General features: G+C 36.4%; 1 protein-coding gene across 1 annotated transcript in view; it reads right to left on the reverse strand.

The window, feature by feature from the left end:
• The window catches only part of Gyc88E (Guanylyl cyclase at 88E), a 115,511-nt gene that overhangs the window by 15,367 nt on the left and 80,963 nt on the right, over positions 1-19,181 (reverse strand). The window contains exons 2-8 of the mRNA XM_090386504.1: positions 18,430-18,708; positions 15,238-15,576; positions 11,208-11,367; positions 4,551-4,635; positions 3,816-3,945; positions 1,869-2,015; positions 646-792 (exon numbers count right to left, since the gene is read on the reverse strand). Of these exons, the coding sequence (XP_090242630.1) occupies positions 646-792; positions 1,869-2,015; positions 3,816-3,945; positions 4,551-4,635; positions 11,208-11,367; positions 15,238-15,576; positions 18,430-18,708 (1,287 nt within the window). The remainder of the gene's footprint in view (positions 1-645; positions 793-1,868; positions 2,016-3,815; positions 3,946-4,550; positions 4,636-11,207; positions 11,368-15,237; positions 15,577-18,429; positions 18,709-19,181) is intronic.

Genomic DNA, 19,181 nt, shown 5'->3' on the forward strand with positions numbered 1-19,181 from the left:
AATGATTGCATTACCTTCTCTCTTCAATAGGCGTACATTTTCCAGTCATCCGTCCATAAGTATGCCAGCCGTTTATATCCTACCTGCAACTGGTACCATCTACCTATCATGTGACGTCTGGAATTAACCATTCATATCCACAAGGATGGGATATCCTGATACATGCTGGTGGTGGATATCAGTTGATAAGCATTTCATTTTGAATGTACTGATCAATCCCGTCTCTATGGGTGCTCAAGTTTTAACACTCAAGATAACTACTGCAAAAATCGAATCCAAAGACACCAAAAATTTGGAGAATGGGCAGTTCACTTAATAGTTAGCCATATTATCTTTTGAATTACGAACTATACTTTTTAATTAGTGGAATGATATTCAAAAGTTTATTATCAGAAGTATAAACTGAAGGACACACATGTATGTTTTTTTTCTCTTTTCCTACATATTCTCTTAACTTAATATAAATTAACAGATGTTTACACACACAAAAAGAATTCAAATATTGTAGGACAGCCTTCAAGAAATACTCCATAAATATGGTTCTCTTCTATCTTGATCGAGGGCGGTTAAAAAACACTACCACGACGATTTCGAAGTACTTTTTAGTTTTGTAATAATATCTACACAACTGGCCAGAGGACTTACCTTGTACACTCCGTGCTTTTCTGTGAGTTGGTCGAACATGCTGTACATGGAATTCAGCATGGATACCACCTGCATAGGGGTTATACGACTACAGATCTCCGTAAAAGTGACCACATCGCTGAAGAGAATCGTCACCGACTCGAAATACTATGGTAAACAAAAAAGATATATTGTTTGAGGTGCAAAAGTACAATAATTGTCTATTACTAATGTTTTTCAATTTATGATTGTGTTTGCGAATACCTGATATTTAATCTGTTATAAATGAGACATTTACTACGCCACAGAAACAAAGCCAAAATAACTATTTTGGCTTTGGCATCAGAAAAGCTCATAGATGGTACATCCTCTCTATCCAACTGGGGGATAGCAGAGGGAGGGTGAATGATATTCACTCTCCCTCTGCCAACAGATAGATGCCAACAGGTATTTGGCATCTATCTTTACGGACGAAAAACCGTCCATTGTGAGGAGGGCTGTGCGAGTGAGGGTGACCAGTATGATATTTGCGATACTGATATTACAGATAATTGTTTATTACAAAAACTTCCGAGCCAGAGGCAAGTAATGCTTGTTGAGGTGATGGCATATAGCCATTAATTTTTAAGGAGGCTACGAAAGGGAGCACTGAATGAATAAGTTTAATTATGAGGACATGACTGGACTCGAGAGAGAGAGATTACTCTGGATTTAAGAAGTCCCAATAAATTAATTAAATCTGGCTGTAAAATGCTTTATATATGTATACTGTTTACACATGCGCACTTCGCTTTTGAATCTCCATGTTGTAATGTTACACCGAGAGATGGCAGCACTAAACATTTTAAAAAGTTGGCATCATCATCAAAGAAATAATTTAACTTATGATAAATCTAGTGAAGAATAACATTTACAATGAATTTCAAACATGCTGCAGTTAACCTCTAAATAACCTCTAGAAGTATCTTTCTGTGATAGGACTATGATGGTGGATATGTGGAGATTAACATTAGGGCTGGGGATAGGAAGAGTAGTAGTTGACTGTATGCTTGGACCTGCCCTTGGCAGAACATCGGAAATGAATAAAATGCTTCAAAGAACTGTTTCTCTCTATGACGCTAACATGATAATTATTATCAGTATATAATGAAAATAAACTGCAAAGGCGACACTAAATTGAATCGTATAATCTGTCAGAGCATGTTACGAGGTCTGCGCCCTATTATTCAGCATTTATTCTTTACCTGACAAGTTTCTACTGAAGCTTCGCCTCTCCGAAGTCTGTCTGCTACCTGTTTAGGAATCATCTGATACAGCAATTCATCTGTCCTCTTCATTTCAATGTCTAGTTTCCTCATGGATTCTTCTAGTTGTTTACTCTTTTGGAGTTCCTAAAGAGCGCAAAGATAATGTGAAATTAGTTACTTTTGAATGACATTTAGAAACGAAAATCCCACTGCAAGTATCGATATTTGAGTACTCTAACAGACAAAGTATGAGTTATGAAAATCTCCAAATAAAGTTGTAATACTGAACCTGTAAAATGGTTAATCTTACTGAATTTTTATCTTTATTGCATTAGAACAAGTTTCAGTTCCTCATTTCTTTGAACTAGAAGAATGACATCGGCATGGTATTGCAGAACTGCAATATTAACAACTCTTTTTCTATCTTCTTTAAGAAATTTTTCGTTTTACTGATACCCATTCGCTTTTAAATATAATTAACTTAAGATCCGCAGAAACAAGCAGAAAATCTTGTCCTTTTATAAACACAAAAGGGGGAAAATTAAACGTTCCTTTGAAATAAATTTCTGTCGTACTTCATTGACCCATTTTGTACGATGCGCTATTCATAACGTCAGTTGTGCCTAAAAGCTCAATCCGCTTGCCAGAGTTGCAGACTGATTAATAAGACTTCGTTCGCAATTCTGGTCGACGGTTTTATTGTAGTCAATTGCTTCAGGCACACTCGTTAGCGTAAACAGAAAAAACAATGAAAAAGACTTATTCAAGGCACCCTGGAACATGGAGACAGGCATCTTGTTAGCTTGTTGCGGAAGTGCTAATTAGTTTTACGAAGAACAAAAGCTCTCTGTGATTCATCTTTGCCATGAAAGAAATCCGAGTGCAAATTCCTGTCCCTGGTAAGGTTGCTTCTTTGTACAATTTGCTGTCATGCAGGGAAAACTCAAAATGGCGTCTTATTCGTTTCGAAGTATTATGGGAGCTTTTTTAGGCACATTTCCACAAACGCGTAAAGCGTTTTGAGAGAGAGAGATTAGTTCCCAAGAAGAATTTTGATCGAAATTTCATTTCACAATTCCAACCCTTTTGAAAATTTCATGTCCATAGGTTGAGCCACTTCCACTGTGCGCCCTTCTTCCCTTGGGAAGTACTGCTATCCATCATGTGGTGAAGTTTTGGTAATCACACTCTCCTGAAGTGTAACTGAATGTCCACGTACATAACTTGTACATTTTATATACGTGACCCAGATTATTCCATTTTGAATCTGCCACTTTTAATTAATTATCTGAAGAAAATCGTGTCTGTCTCGCTTTAGTATATGCGTGGAGTGGCATATCGCGTGCAGTTAAGTGAACAGGGATAAAGGGGTTAATAGGACTAAGCAAAAATTCACTTCTATACTATCATCATTGCCTTAAACCTGCACGTTTTAAATGCAGGCTCTGCTTTAAAATAATGTGTTTAAGTTTAGCTATACGAGAGCTAATCACAAATAAAAAGTTATACAAACTGGTTTTCGAAAACAGTGTATTATAATACCTGTATATCTCGCATATAAGTGGTACATAAAATTTGATTGTACACCATGACATTGGGCGATTATATGGAGAGTTCAGCCATATTTTTTTCTGTACAATAAAGGAGTTTATTGGTAAAAATATTAAGTACTTTTCTGATAACATTCTTCTTAAATTAATAAAAATGTTCTGTTTATATTCAGGCACAAAGATATGTTAGAGGAGTTTATGATTAATTATTTAGACAAGAATACAATCATGACAGTATTTAGCATTCGCGTGAGTTCGAACCAGAGTCAACACAAACGCATGTGCTACTACATTACCGCGTTGATCACTTGGGTGTTTCAGGCATCATGATAAAACGTGCATTAAAATACAAAAATCAGATTCAAGTCGTTATTTAAATTTGAGTTTTTCTTACCTGATCCAGTGCAAGCTTCAGTTCTGCTGATTGCTGTTGTCCGGCAAGAACCATGTCCCTACTGAAATCATGCATACTCAGATCGTTGATATAAAGACCCGTGTGAAGCATGGCATCCAAATCCCTCATCCTAAAATGAAACGATACTCACTAAAATATATAGTCAATATTCAGGCCAAATTATTAGTATAGTGAACTTTTACAATATGAGATGTTATAATAATAACCCGTTTTGTCTTAAATTTCAACCATGTAGTAATGATGCAAATACAGCAAACAATATCATAGTGAACTTCAACTTAATCGACGTAAATTAGAAATAAGAAAAAAGGCCGATAAATACCAAATTAGCAGATTAACAATTTTATAATAACCCGATAAATTTTTAACTGATCTAATTATAAAAAGAAGCAGGTTGATTACCGCAAACTCATAACTTTTTAGAAGGTAAGAAGGAAACATCATTGGGACCAATATCTAATTATTAATTAATTATATTTATTTGAACTGAACTCCTCTTCAATATTTCTGATAGTTTATTGCCTTGTTCTTATCTTCCCACAGTGATTTTGTTTTATTGCTCTAATTGTGCTGTACTCTGAAGAAGATTTTGTAACGGGTTTTTTTTTTTTATAGCTCTCGTAAGCTTGAAGCTTTTGCCCTAAATTTACTTGAATTTCATATCGGTAAAATAACGTAACCTTATTTACTGAGAGTTGTTAACCGTGTACTTACACTGGAGTCCCGAGGTAGACCATACTCTTCCATTCTTCCATGTACATCATTTGTCCTTTAAGGTGAAGCAACTTATCTTCCATTTCTGTTGGAAAAACATTGAAAATTGTTAATTCATTTACCACGAAAATGCATCCTTGTAAAAAAAATATATGTATATAGAACTGGGAAGCGATGTCCAAAACAAAAACGTTTTGGTAAAGGAGAATTTGTCCATTAATTGTTTTGATATCGAGAGGTCAATATGGCGATAGAGCAGCTGAAACTTAATGCTATGTATCAACTGTTGTTTAAGTGCTACCTGAATTACTTTTAACCAAAGAGAACTGTAATATTATAAAATGTAGCGTACACAGAATTTCTTCAGACCAGTGTATTAACAGAAGCAAAACGATCTAGTAAAAACTGGATAGGTAGAATGTTTTGTTTATGACAATGCAATCAATAAGTTCTGTACTTATCGACGTATTATTGATATACAAAAGTTTCGAAGGTTTCACTGAGATCCCCTTTGTAAACTTGTATTTAAATAAAATATATAAAATACAAGCTTACCTCAACCGGAGTACCACTGGGTACTATTTAAAGTACTGCTCTGTATATGGTTTTTATTTAAATATTAAATTGAATACTCTCGAAGGACCCTGACCCATAGAGACCCCGTCCCTCGGTGGCGGATCCCATGAATTTGGGCCATCCCAATATTGTGGGATGGCCTAAATTCCGTATATTGGATAGCAACACGTGGACAAACATGGCTATCATCCATATAGCAAGGGAGACGGCTTTTCCAGGATCCCTTAGTTAGGTCTGTTCTCTTCTTACACCAACCCGGACAGACCCCTATCTTTCATCTTTCCTATCTGGCCTCTCTTGACCAACTTTTGTTTGCTTCCAGCTCCGACAGCAGTCGACTATTCGAGGAGTTTTTCTCTTCCCTATCTAAAGCTCTTTCTATTTATAGAAGGAGCTCATAGCCGGGGTGAAAACAGCTCTTCTATGGGTAGAGGTCCCCGATGCTAACATCTCTGTAGGAGTCTGGTACAGTCTGGAGTTGGTTCCCTACGGGCTAGGAGAAGGTGCATTCCGAGAATAAAACCCTGATCCTCCAAGTTTGGGGGCCAACACCCCTTTCTTGTATAAAGGTTATTGCTATATATCTCCAAAAGCCGATTACAAGGCAACCACTAAGCAGAAGAATTAGTAATACCTATATTGTATTTAATTTGGGTTGGTTATTAGCGATATCTTTCGCTATACTGCATTACTTTCTAAAACTTTTTTATAAGCTATATTTTTGGTGCAGAATTTTCTTCATGGAGGTCTGAGTCAGCCTTGTTTTAATCAAAGTGGATCGCAGAATACTTGATAGCAAGGGAATCAAATATTGAGGTTGGTTATAAAGATCAAAAACGAGGTTATAGTTTAACGTTCACTGATTAGCCTATTTAATCTATATATTTCCTTCTAGGTAATTTACCTTTTTAATTTATATCACTTCGTTTTGCTGGGACTATCAATTCCTGGCTGGCTAACCACCTTGCTGGGACTCGCTGTATGTACTACTGCACTGACGTCACTTCGTTGTGAAATAATACACTTCAACTTATACTCCCTCATGTTCTATACAATTGTACTATGTTATAAACATTACTGTTTGATTTCTCACTGACTTAAATCTCATCACCCTGTGGTATTTGCGATTATCACTAGTGTATATACAAAAAAAAAACCAATTACATTAGGGTCACCAGGTAAGTTAATACATATACCCATATATCTATTGGGTCTGTAAATTGCGTGTGTTCTTTGGACGAAAAGACCCCAGGTTCTGGGGGGGGGGAGAACCTTGCAATCTACTCCTGAGACCGACTAACTCAGCTACGGAGTGAAAAAAGTCCATTAAAGTTCCTCGCGCCATCGACGAGATTCGAACCAGAGCCTTAACCATCCAGTGTGGGGATGGCAGTGACGATACCACTGTGCTACCGCGTAGACACTAGTGTCTATACAAACCTAAATCATCTGTAGCAATTTCAGACGGGGAATCCTGAAACCCCTACGAGATTCCAACTTACACTATTTGACTGCGATCAAATATGGAAATCAGGTTTTCCAAGTAAAGAAGATGCTCCTGGATCCGTCAATTTACCTTATCTCAAAAAGGCTGTGTGTTCTCAGCAATCATAACTACAAATTTCCATATAATAAGTTGTTTATTTACATTAAATACACAGCATTTATATATGCATTAAATAAAAAAAATCCAAACTCCAAGTAAGCATCATCTCTGTAATCACAACTATTAATGTTAGAAAGTTTACATAAAACAGAATTATATCTTTCAATTACCTTCAACACAAACTATCTATAATTTTCAGATCAGTTTCTTTCCTACTTTAGTACAACTTCTCTCTGCTAATATGCCTTTACCTTTATTAATTCTATTTCTTCCTTATCTAGCTCTCACAGCTTACTCAACGCCAATCAACCTGGCCCTATGTTTTAGAAATCACTCTACCTTTCAAGCTATTCAACAACTTGCTCGTAAGCGAGATACTCTTATTACTGCTTAACCTTCATTTACTTCAAAAACCGTTTTTTTTTTCTTACTTCCCCGCACTCCATCAATTTTCTCGTTCCTTCCACTTCAGTCTTCCGAGGTTTGGGACCTCTCCCACAAGAATCTGTTTCAACCAATCCTACCTATTAAAATTCATTCTCACTCCATCCTATTCACTAGAAACTTAGCACGACTGTCCTCCTTCTAGCTTACCTCTCAGCGGAATTGGGCGTATAATTTCGTCTTGTTCTACCTGGTTTTTTTTTCTTTTATCCACCAGATAACAGGCGTATCCTGACATCCTCTTCCATATGCAACAAAGAAAACTCCTCTCTTCTGATTTTTTTGTGTTTTCACTGCCTTCTACGTGTCACTTTTGCTTTTATCGCTACATCTGGAGCGGTTTCCGTACGCGAACGTCAGAGTGTACTTTTTTTCTTCCTACTTCCCAGCTTACTTCAAACGCTTGTCTTAGTTCTGTTTCACAACCCTATTGTTTCTCTTACTCACTTACCCATTCTCACTTGTTCGAAAATAATCACTCTGCCCTATTACCAGCCGCTGTTTGTGCCGTACTTCCATTCTGCTCTCCCCCCTCCCCGGTCTTCTAACCATGTGGTGATACTCAGAATCTCGAATTTTTCTTCTTTTGTGTTTTTCCCCTTATTTTGCATAACATCTTGCCCTTAACGCAAGATACACAGACTTTACAATAAGAATTATATATTAATTTCCATCAGATTATGATTTACCCTACTAATTTACCCTAATAAAGCTCAACAGTTCAATTTTCCTATAAAGAGAATCAAAGAATGGTTAAAAAAACGCCTACATCTGGATTTGATCACATATAGCCAAAATAATAGACACATGAAACTCTTTTATTCATTACACTACTCTTTGTGCTTATAATATCCTGCTTTACAACAGTTAGTTATTTGGGCATAAATTACTTAATTTCGTATCTAAATTTAACTCAATAAATTCTTGGTTAAAAGTTTTCGAATATATATAATTGAGTTTGTAGACAAAACTCGAGATCAATGTAGTGATTAAACATATATTCAAGTTTAGTTTGGATAACGTTGTATAATATATTGTATGGAACAGTTCTGATAACCGTTAAAGTCACCAGATCACTCTCATGAATTAGGCAATATGGAGGCCAATCAGATGATCTATTTGAAGAATCGTATATATATATTAGCATCTTCAGCATCTATTATTTATGGGCTAGTTCAATGAATCGCAACTGTCTTTAAATGAAGATCGGATACTTTGAAATTAAAATAACATTTCTTTCATTCCTGTTGGAATGAAAGGTTACTTCTCAAAGAGCAAGGTTTACTGAAACTAAGGCGATAACCTTATGATCTGATTTCATGCTTTAAACTACACTGCCAAGACAAAATATTCGAAACCGAACCTATCATGTAGAAACTTCTCGATGCCAGAATTCAACGTGCTAGGGACTCAGCTAATGACCGAAAGGTGTCTAGTGTAATTTTAAGCCATTGTTTTAGAATGATTCCTGGTTTTTTAAGTAACGAGGGAGACAGGTTTCACGCCTATATACGACATTATGCTCAGTTGCAAAGATTTTTGTTCCAATGGGATTCATATCAGGAGACTGATGCGAGATGCCCGAGGAGGCAATTGGATTCACCATAATATTCCTAAAACTGCTCACGAACAGATTAACACGATGGACAGTAGTGGTACCAATATGTAGCACGTTTGATTCGTTCTTTCAGGCATATCAGTAGCCCAGTTCTTGTTAGAGATTCCCAACACAATTTTCATCAGGCCACGGTATACATTTTCAATCGCGTCGACGTGAACATCGCTAGTCTTCTGTTTCTCATTTTTGTTGAAATGAGTGGTTTTTCAACGATAACAGACTGTTGATCTCTGCCTAACCAAAAATAATCAACAATTACTCAATTGCACGTTGGAAATCCGATCCCACAGTCTTGCAAAGCCTTGCGGTACTATTATAATTGCGTATGCCATTTTTTTCGAATCTGTCTCATCAATGGATACTGTAGACTTGGAAAATCCTGTCATTTCTGTAGTTGTTGCTATTGTAGTCTCAGATCAAGTCACACCAAAGGTAAGTCCCTCTTTGAAAATCGGTTATATTACACGTTTTGCTTATGTAGATGTTCAATTTTATTAAATATGCTGAAGGTATATAACAGCATAAAAGATTACATCGGACTATACTGTAAAATTACATGATTTTAATATTCCTTTAAAATGTGTTAATTCAAATGGAGTAGAGTTTATGTTCTGATTGGTAAATGAATAAAGTCTTTGTATATGTCTTGGGTTACGTAGAACTTAAATGGGCCCATAAAGCATCAGTATATCGTATCTGTAAATTTGTTTGCTTGTTTCTGCGGCGAAAAAAAAAAAAAAAATAGTCGGAATTTCCGGGAGCAAATCCATCTCTCTCTCCTGTAGAGTTCCGCTTCATTTTTTAACCAAATAAAGTAACTCCAGCAGTGATTTACCAAATACTTTCTCCCCTCCATCGCCAACTCCTGGCTAGAAATTTTCGAATAATAGGGTGTAAAGCTTTTTGTTCTTATTAATAGGAATTCTTATCTGAATGAATGAGCGAAGTTTGTTGTATGTCGGTATATTGCATGACTGCACGTATAGCTTGTATACTGACAGCCGAACGATGATCCGTCGAGAGCACTCATTAACTCCACCCTTGCTCTACGATTGCGGTGACGCCCTTGTGTATTTCAGTCACGATAATTGCATCTTCTGATAGACAGAACACCAAATGACCGTTGTTTGTTTCGTCCTTGATTGTCCCATTAACTTTAATAGTGCTAAATGTTGGTGTAATTGCAGATTATCTTTTATATGATTTATTCCTTCGCTCTTTGAAGTTGGGTAACCATTTCCAGCTGAAGCAGTTTACTACTTTCTGAACATTAATAATTCAGTAAAAATTGGATGATCCATCTACGTTCTCTGTGGATTGTACAAAGTACTTGAGAAACAAGTCCCATGTCATCTCAATTGGCACAAGCACGGAAAAGGTTCTCTTTCCAGCAAAGGATTGTCACTTCTTGAATCGTGACGACAAAACATGTTGTACAACTTCTCAGAACTGTACATGCCTTACGGTTAAAGCTGACAAAACTGATAATTGGTATTGATATTCAAAAGATAAAAAAATCAAAACTACCTGTTTCACCAACGAATAAAATACACTATAATGATAAGCTGGTTTTCAATCTCAGGCAGAGTAAACACTGTTTACGCTTGGCTGTGGTCAGCCCTGGGACGACCGCCTGTCTAGAAGTGTGCATACTATTAAGTAAACTACAAAGCAATGAGAGTACTGGTTAGAGACGAATAGCCCCATTTTACAATATCTGTTATTTTGTATCGATGATAGGAGAGATAAGTACGCACATGATAATAATAAATTCCATTTCTAGACAAAATAAAAGAAAAGGCTCCATCCCAAATAAAATTTCAGGTGATATTTACAAAATTAACAAAATATTTCTCATACAATCCGCAAGAAGTATACATAAACTCGCATCAGCCACTCTACAAAGACAATCTATTGAACCGTGTTTTAAAGTTATATGAGTTTCCCTAAAAAATACAACATACAAAAGTTTCCTCTATTTTTACAATAATAGTCTTGGAAATGTCAAAAATTTGTTGATGGATCTGGCCAGAATATGTCTTTCACATTCTTCCATTGGTGCTAAAAAGCATAAATAGGGATCTAGTCGCACCACATGGTTGATGCCCTAGATCAGTGTCTTCCATGAAGTTCTCCTCCTCTGTAGGGCTCTTCGCATGGTGCGTGTACTACTGATGCCTTGTGTATCCCAACAATAAATGTATTGTCTTTATAAGTGGGTTCACAGGATTTTGAACGTTCTTAGGGCTCAAAACTGCAGTGAGAGAAGGGAAACTTGATAACAAATAGCAAGTCCATTACTGCCACGGAAGGGGGATGTCTTTATTTTGTTAAAAATGTGTTTTTTTTTTTTTTTCAACTTTCGAACACTCAAACTTTATATATTTTATCTCTGGTGGAATCAGAAACTTACGTATATCATCGTCGTCCTCGGATTCTTTCTCTGTAGAATCACCGCTCCGGACAGAAGTGTGAGGACTACGGTCGTGATGACCATTCATATTTGCTTCAATATTGCTTTTAATTGGCTCTACAGAAGTTAGTTCGAAGATGTTGTTAGTATGTCCCTGGATCTGAAATCAGGAGAAGAGTCATTGAAATAAACTGCGATTTTTCGCTAAAATTGAATTGATGTTAAGCAACAAATAAAAAAGTAAACCCCGCAATACAGTACGCTAATTGTGTTTTAATAAATATTTAGAAAAAATTACACAAAAATCTGCCAGTCATTTATAAATCAATTAGCATTCCTGAGATTGGAAACAATGCGGATCACCTCTTATTTTCTATCTCACTTTTATACACAAATACACGTGGCGAGTTCTTGAAAGCGCAACGTCAAATATAAAGATGAAGAATGTCAACCTGATGCATCGGCCTGTTAAATTCCTATTCATCACTGTTCCCTATCTTATTTAGAAGATCACAGTGATTATAGCAAAATCATCATTCTCTTCGGGTGATGATGCGTCGAGAATTCCTTTCTCAGATGAATACTGATTCATATCTGAAGACGCAACCCCATCTACTATCATCTTAGGTCGAGTATTACTGGCACTAAACTCAGGTTTATTTCTTTATTTCTGGCACATATCGGTTATCTTAGAACGTGTGTTTGTGACACAGATTCCGTTTCCAGGATTGACATGTGACCATCTTGCTATCTGAATTTGGGATCGGCCTATTTCCATCCTTCCTACTATTTCTGACTTCAAAGAACTGTCCGAAAAATCATGTCGTTTTGATAAAATCTAACAACGTGCACCCACCAATGTAACTGAGAAGGTCAACTTCAATGCAGTTCTATGCAGTCAAGTGTCTTTCATATCCGATAGAATTACACTGAACTGTTTAAGTACTAAAAAGAGTTTAGGGCTGAGAGCCTCAGATTATGTTCAGCATATGTTTTTCTATATATGCCACGTATTTGTTTATTCGAACCACTCTTGCAAATCAGGAGCAGCTTTCCTAATAGTAACGTTGGTTTCTATTTAACACGATCTGCAAAAGTCAATAGAACACGCAAGTTCCGGATTGAAAAGATAAACACATAAAGATGACTAAATTAAAATCTCATACACGGTTAAATTAACAAATCAAAAACTAAAAAAGAAATATTGTTCAAAATGAATCTCATAATTTCACCAAAAGCCTCCTTTCAAGTGAATCTCGGATGAAATGGCCCAAGTGTATATCTATCGATTAATCTGATGGGGTGAGTTGCTTTTGTTCACAAATATTTGACGGTCATCATAAGAATCGGACTAGGAAGACGCCGACAAAATAAAAGTGTGTAAGAAAGGTACAGGAAAGTAGAGTTCCACCTATGATTTTTCGGTCCCTTACCAGCTCAGTTCAACCCTATTACCGTAAAACAAAGAGGGGGAAACTAAGTTCATCTGAAATTACATTATGCCCTTCAAGTAGAGCAAAGTTATATAATAATAAATGTGAATTGTAAAATAACTCGATATGAATGAACCGTAATAAAATCGTGTGATTGATTTTAAAATTCAGCTGAAACCTCTCTTACTTTTCAGGCTTTATATGCAGACAGGGCTGCCGGTGCAATAGCCTGACATCGAAGTCACATTGAACACACCAGCAGCCCCTTAAGTTACGAGCTACTTCAACAAGCCATCGATAATGAGTGCATAATTCTTAGAATGAAGTGTTTTTATTATGAAGCGACACCCAGTGCGAAAGACACAGAGCCGTATGTTAACGTTAAGATCGAATTTTTGAGTTGTGGTGGCGAGTGTGCCACATTTTGGACTCCCTGACAAGATGCACGTATGCTACCCGGAAATTTTGAAGAAGCGGCAGCGATGAGGTTGTTGACTCTCATCAGTAGACAGACGTCCATCGCTGTCATGGCTGGGAATTCCATGTAAGCCCTCAACACATTACAGAGAACACGTGGTTGGTTGTGTCTTAATGAGTGCGCCTGTAATGAGATCACTACTGGCGCGATAGCCACCATGGATTTCTCCTTTAGTGGCGAAAACATTTTCTTATCGGAGGATTAAAAATAAGAACATATTCTCGCCCTCGGTAATAGGGCAATAATCAAATACCATTCAGAATAAAGCCACTTCCCTCATCACATAATTCAACAACAATCACTTATCTCATCAAAAGCGAGCATTTTTAAAACAAATTATACTATTTATGAATTAGTTGAAACAGTAGGTTGGCAACCTACGAAGTTATTTATACTTCAACTTTAGAGTTTTCTAACCTATAACTCTGAAGGAGTTAATAAAACAAGATAAAAATATCAAATAATAAAGTGAGAAATAGAAAGAATATAATCTTCATATAAACTATCCAGTTAAAAAAAATCAGAGTGAATTTTCGCTTTGAATTTTACTTTAAACATTTTAAAATTTACAAAAATATCTCGGTCCAATTGATTTTCAAGCCTCATTGCTCTGTTAAAGAATTGATAGTACACAGTATAGTTTTTTTTTCTGGATTTATACAAGTGAAATAATTGAGTTTTCATGTTCGACCATAAAGGACAGTTAAAACTGATTATTTGCAATAAGATGCTGTCATAAAGGACATTGACTGCTTGGTTGTTTTAGGATTTTTAGGCACATCAGCAACCTAAGCTATATTGCACTGTACAAAAAAAAACAGTTTCTGGGAGCAAAAACCATGCTACCCTCGCCAACTAACTGAAAAACGTTGTGTAAGGGCTCATAAAAATTTCTGAAGTCATTGATGGGATTCGAATTCAGTTCTTTACCACTCGGTGTTGGGAGAGTGGTGATTATCAACTGTGCTACCAACGAGAGATCATAAAGAACACTGACCATCTCAAATAATATTCGAAGATATATTTTTATTCGATCTTTGAAGTACATCAATCCAAATCTATGGCGTTTTCTTAATAACTGATTAATGTTATATCTAATTAACCCATAACGAAGTGTTCCTGAAAAGCTATGTTAAGTTAACAAGGTTCATAAGGTTCCAAATGAGTGAATTATATTCTTTATCGGTAAAGGTGGCTATCATTAGATGCTACTAGCAAAATCCAAATTATTAAATTCCGAAAAATCCCTTTAAGTCATCCTAGGCTGTTTGCAAACTGCATTAACACGACGTTTATACCTGTCTGTGTAGTGAAATGTGACTCCTAAAGCTTCCATGGATTTCCTTACGGTACTAAAGTGGAAGAAAGTTTAAATATTACCGGTTCACGTTTATGAATATGACGATACGATATTAGGCCATTATCTATAAACAACTTTTCCAAAAGCTGCAAGCATTTATTTAATTCCCACATCTTGTGTTAAAACTGATTTACGTATCACATAGGAAATACTAATTTCACCAACAGCTTCTGGGAGTTAAATGTGGATCACTCCTAATCAGAGAATGAACGTGAACGATTAAATCATTGACGGATAAGAGGCCCTCTTTAAAATTTGCAAATCACTGAAAAGTCTATGAACGAAACATAGCATCTTCTCCCAAAGATGTCTTTAATATTTCATGGAATCTATTGCGCTTTTCCTTAATTTGAAGCAAAAGTTTATGCTCAGTAAAAATTAAACTCACCACTCATTTCAAATTGCGATGAAACACACAAATCCTGTCTATTCAATAAGCACTAATTCAGACAAACGGGCGATCCACGCGTTTCTCTATCTAGATGATCCACCGAACATGTTTTGACAAGTTGCTATTCACTACAACAATACAGTAAGCCCCCCACCCCAATTTTTGGATTACATCTCGTGTGTGTACATTAGCACATTAGCGTGTTTAAATTAAATTGGTCTATATTATTTATTTTCAGATTTAGGTCGTCTGGACCATTTATTTCTGTAATGTATTATAACAGCACAGTGATTATAACAACTGTTCTACTCACGAGGACACGTACCGAAGTGCATTAGCTTTTTAATTGAATGGAATTAAATACTTACAGCTCTCCATGTACATTCGATGAGTGGTCGAGTGAGGTCAAACACCTCGGGAATTTTCTTGTTGACGATGGTGGGCATGACGGCTTGAAGGCTGTTTCCGATAGTCTTGATGGCAAGGTACTGGTCGAATACAATGCAGAAAGGGAAGATTTCCAAGAACAGGAAGGCTTTAACTGGAAGCATGAATTTTTCCACTCTTTGGACATTCTGCTTGCGATCCAGTTGAAATGCACGATTGTCGAAAGTGAGTTTCATCATGACATGAAGTGTGTCGAAGATTGTCTCCTCTTTCATAACTTCTATGACCACTTGCGTTTTGTAGAAATACCTTCCAACCTCCTGAATGAAGAAAATAAAAATATATTTATAGGTCACTTGGCTTCCCAATAGGTTGAGGATAGACTTATCACTTTTTACACTTAACTAAAGATATATTTCTATTTTAATCTAAATCTCTAAAACTTTTTCTTTACCTGATTAAATAAATAAAACTACTTTCTAAATAAAAAAAAATTGACTGAGAAAAGAGCCGAAAATGGGAGAAAGGAAAGAGTTCTTTTGAAAGGGAAAGTAAAGAGACGTGAGGTTTATTTCTTTACCTTAGACAAGAAGATTTAAAATACACAGTCGGATGATTTTCTTTTTAAAATTCAAGAAGAACTTACAGCCGTTACTTATTTTAAGGAAAAGTTTGATGGAAGCTTTCTAAACTACCGAGTGCCTCGTGAGCTGTGTAATGTTTGGGATATAAGAGCATAAAATTTGAGCATATATGATCCCCTATCTTTTTTTATCCCAACTTCTTCACGCTTCTCCGCTTATGGTAGTCGAAAAAGTGTGAAATTCTGCTTCCTAGCATTTCTAGTGTTGTTTAAAATTTCCTTTAAGTTTCCAGGCTATCATTTCGCCGCATTTTTTGTTTCACTTTATTATTCATCTATTGAACCAGAGCACAAGTTTTCCAACAGATAAGATTCGATAAAAAAAAATGCGTTCCTCAATATCCTTAGTTTACTTCATACAAATATCTGAGATATTATACCTTAAATGACATTAGTAATTAATAAATAAGTAAAAATGAACAAGGCTTCCAGACAGAAATTCCAAAAGGAAACTATCCTAATTTGTATTCAAAGTTTAAAGAGAATGATGACGTTGGATTTTGGCAAAATGGGGCGACTTCTCATGCAGCTGCAATATCGATGGATACTGTAAGACAGCTAAATCCCAATCGTGGTCATGTCTAAAATTTCGACATTCCTTGGCCAGGAAGGTTACCGATTTCACGGCGTTTAATTTTAATCTTGTATTTTTGCAGAACGTAGACCTTGTGCAAGGTCTACGTTGATCGCCCACACACTGCTGCCGACTTTACATTCTGAATTCAAATTGAAACAATCAGAACCTCAGTGGATATTCTGTGCTGTGTAATGGACAATATGCACTTAAGATTGGAGGAATTTGCGCGGAGATGGAAATCGCTTTGAACATGTCATGATCCAAAACTTATCTGAACTTTAAGTTGGTGGGTCGTTTATAATTTCTTAAATAAAACATTTCAATGAGTTTGAGTTTTTAAAATGGCCGCTTTTCTGTCGCACTCTGTACAAATTATTATTGTACGACATACACAGTGAATAAAGACATTTTCAGGGGTTGGCAGTCGGCCCAACTGTAGCCCGAGCGCAGAAATTCCTTTGAGGATTCATCATCTAGTGCTTTAATATTAGATTCATCCCCCGTATAATACCCTATACATCTACGTCAGGGTCCTGAGCTTGAAGGGGACATCCAATGAAAAGATAAAAGTGAAAGTTACAACATGACAAAGCTACTGATGATAGGCCACTAAGTTTTAGCGAAAGGTCTTGTTAAAAATCAAGTTAAACTAAAATTCAAACTCAAACGATTTGCAAATTATTACCTCAATGAATAATTATAATCATTGAAGCAAGCATATTAAATTTGGAAAAAGTGGTCTTGAATCGCTAGACAAGATACTCTAATCAGCTAATTTTTTCTGGAGATTACTATTTTAAACAAATAGTAATTTGAACAGGTAAGAAATGCTCTATTTTCACAAAGCATACAGAACTAGAATTTCTACTCAGTTTCAATATTCTACTAAGATCACCCCACTGACATCCGAGGTCACACTTCTGAAATCTCGAATCTATCTGCAGACCTTTTCTCAAAGGCAACTTCAAGCCTGTTTACCCTATTTACTGTCTCTCTACACAAATGAGGCAATAACAAAACTCCTTACTTGGATTGTCCCTACATTTGCAAAAGGAGATTAACTTTCCACAGCCGCGATTCGGGAAGCCAAAAATGATCTGGACATTCTTAGAGTTAACATAACTTCACACTCTACCAACGTTTAGATTTGATATATATAAAAATATCAAAGATACGCAATTTTCTGCTAATCTTGCAAAACTTTATTTCTGAGCACCAACCCACTGCCTGTGAAATCACCATCTATTAGCATACCCACAACGTGTGTGCGCGCGCGCTGACAGATAGTGCCTTACCTTTTCATTAGAAAAAAATTAAGGCACTGTCTTTGATATCTTGTTAAATAAATAGATGTTCTGCTTATACACTGGCTTAACGACATTGGTCACAGTAGTTTACAACTAAGTGTTAAAATGAATCCAATCATTAACTGTGCTTAGTAATCAAGTGGACTCGAACCGTGTGCTACTGCACTTATACCCTAACTAGTCGGCTTCGTTATGGAATTCGAACAACTTCCTTAGGCAGAATTATGATTTTTCATATGTTTCCAGACTGCAATGAATGTTTAACTTTTCTTCATGAGTAAACTCCCAGAGCAGGTTGGAAATGAATTAGAAGAAAAAAGGGAACCTGTCTTTTTTTTTTTTTTTTTTTTTTGGTAGTTGTTGGCGCATCGGCTTCTGTGGCCATAGTGCACCTCCCAAGGTTTTTGCAGTACTTTGATCCAAGCCCGAGGCGGGATTCGAACCCGCGACCTTTGGGTTGCCAGGCAGGCACTTTACCCACCTGGCTAGCCCGGTCGGCTGGGAACCTGTCTCAAATACTATCTGATGTAAGTTTGAAAACTCAGATAATACAATTCTAATTATAGCATTTTAGTTCTTAAAAGAGGGTAACTGTACAGAAATCAAGGAAATGAAACATAATAATCATCACCACTACGCAGCTTACCTTGATTTGCCCGATAGTGTACCAGAGAAATCCTTTCCTCGTGCTACGATAATGCAAGATGAGGCCGGTAGATGACTCGTTTTCACAGAAGAAAGATGGAGCTTTCATCCTCGGATAACTGAACTTCAAATATTCGTGAAGATTGTCCAGCCCATTTAAGAAATCTCTCATATGCCTTCCTAGTACAGTCAACACTCTATCGTAGCCATACTGACCCACGAAGGAAACGAAATATACTCCCATGCCTTCCAGAAACTCCTTCTCAGAGACTCCAAGTATCTGCGAGTAGAAGCGAGTTACATTAGACTTACTTAAATTCTTAAACATCGGAAAAGAGTATTTACTATCACGGCAATAAAGAATGCTAATTTACCACCTGTTTGAGCATATTTGGAGCCTTCCACACCCTTTTATCCAGTTAGCGTGAAGTGGACAAGATTGTCCCATTTATACTGACGATATGTTGTGTATTTTAAAGAGCCCCCTAAAGAGAGTAGTGAACAATTTCAACTATATTCGTTAACTGCTTCTTTACATATAAATTTCATTAGCTTTCGCATATTTCTGGAATTGTTTATTTTAACTTTCAAGAAAGAGATAAGAAAGTGACAGAGTCTGCAGATATAGAACTCCAAGTGGGAGGTCCCACTGTCGAGATGTGACCCTCAAAAAAACCGGTATACACTTGACACAAAGACGACCGCGTAAGTCTATTTTTGGCATCGTGAGGAAGGTTATTAGGGAATTCTGCG

The sequence above is a fragment of the Mastigoproctus giganteus genome, chromosome 12 (assembly GCF_048544385.1).
Source record: "Mastigoproctus giganteus isolate SK-2022 chromosome 12, ASM4854438v1, whole genome shotgun sequence".
NCBI lineage: Eukaryota > Metazoa > Arthropoda > Arachnida > Uropygi > Thelyphonidae > Mastigoproctus > Mastigoproctus giganteus.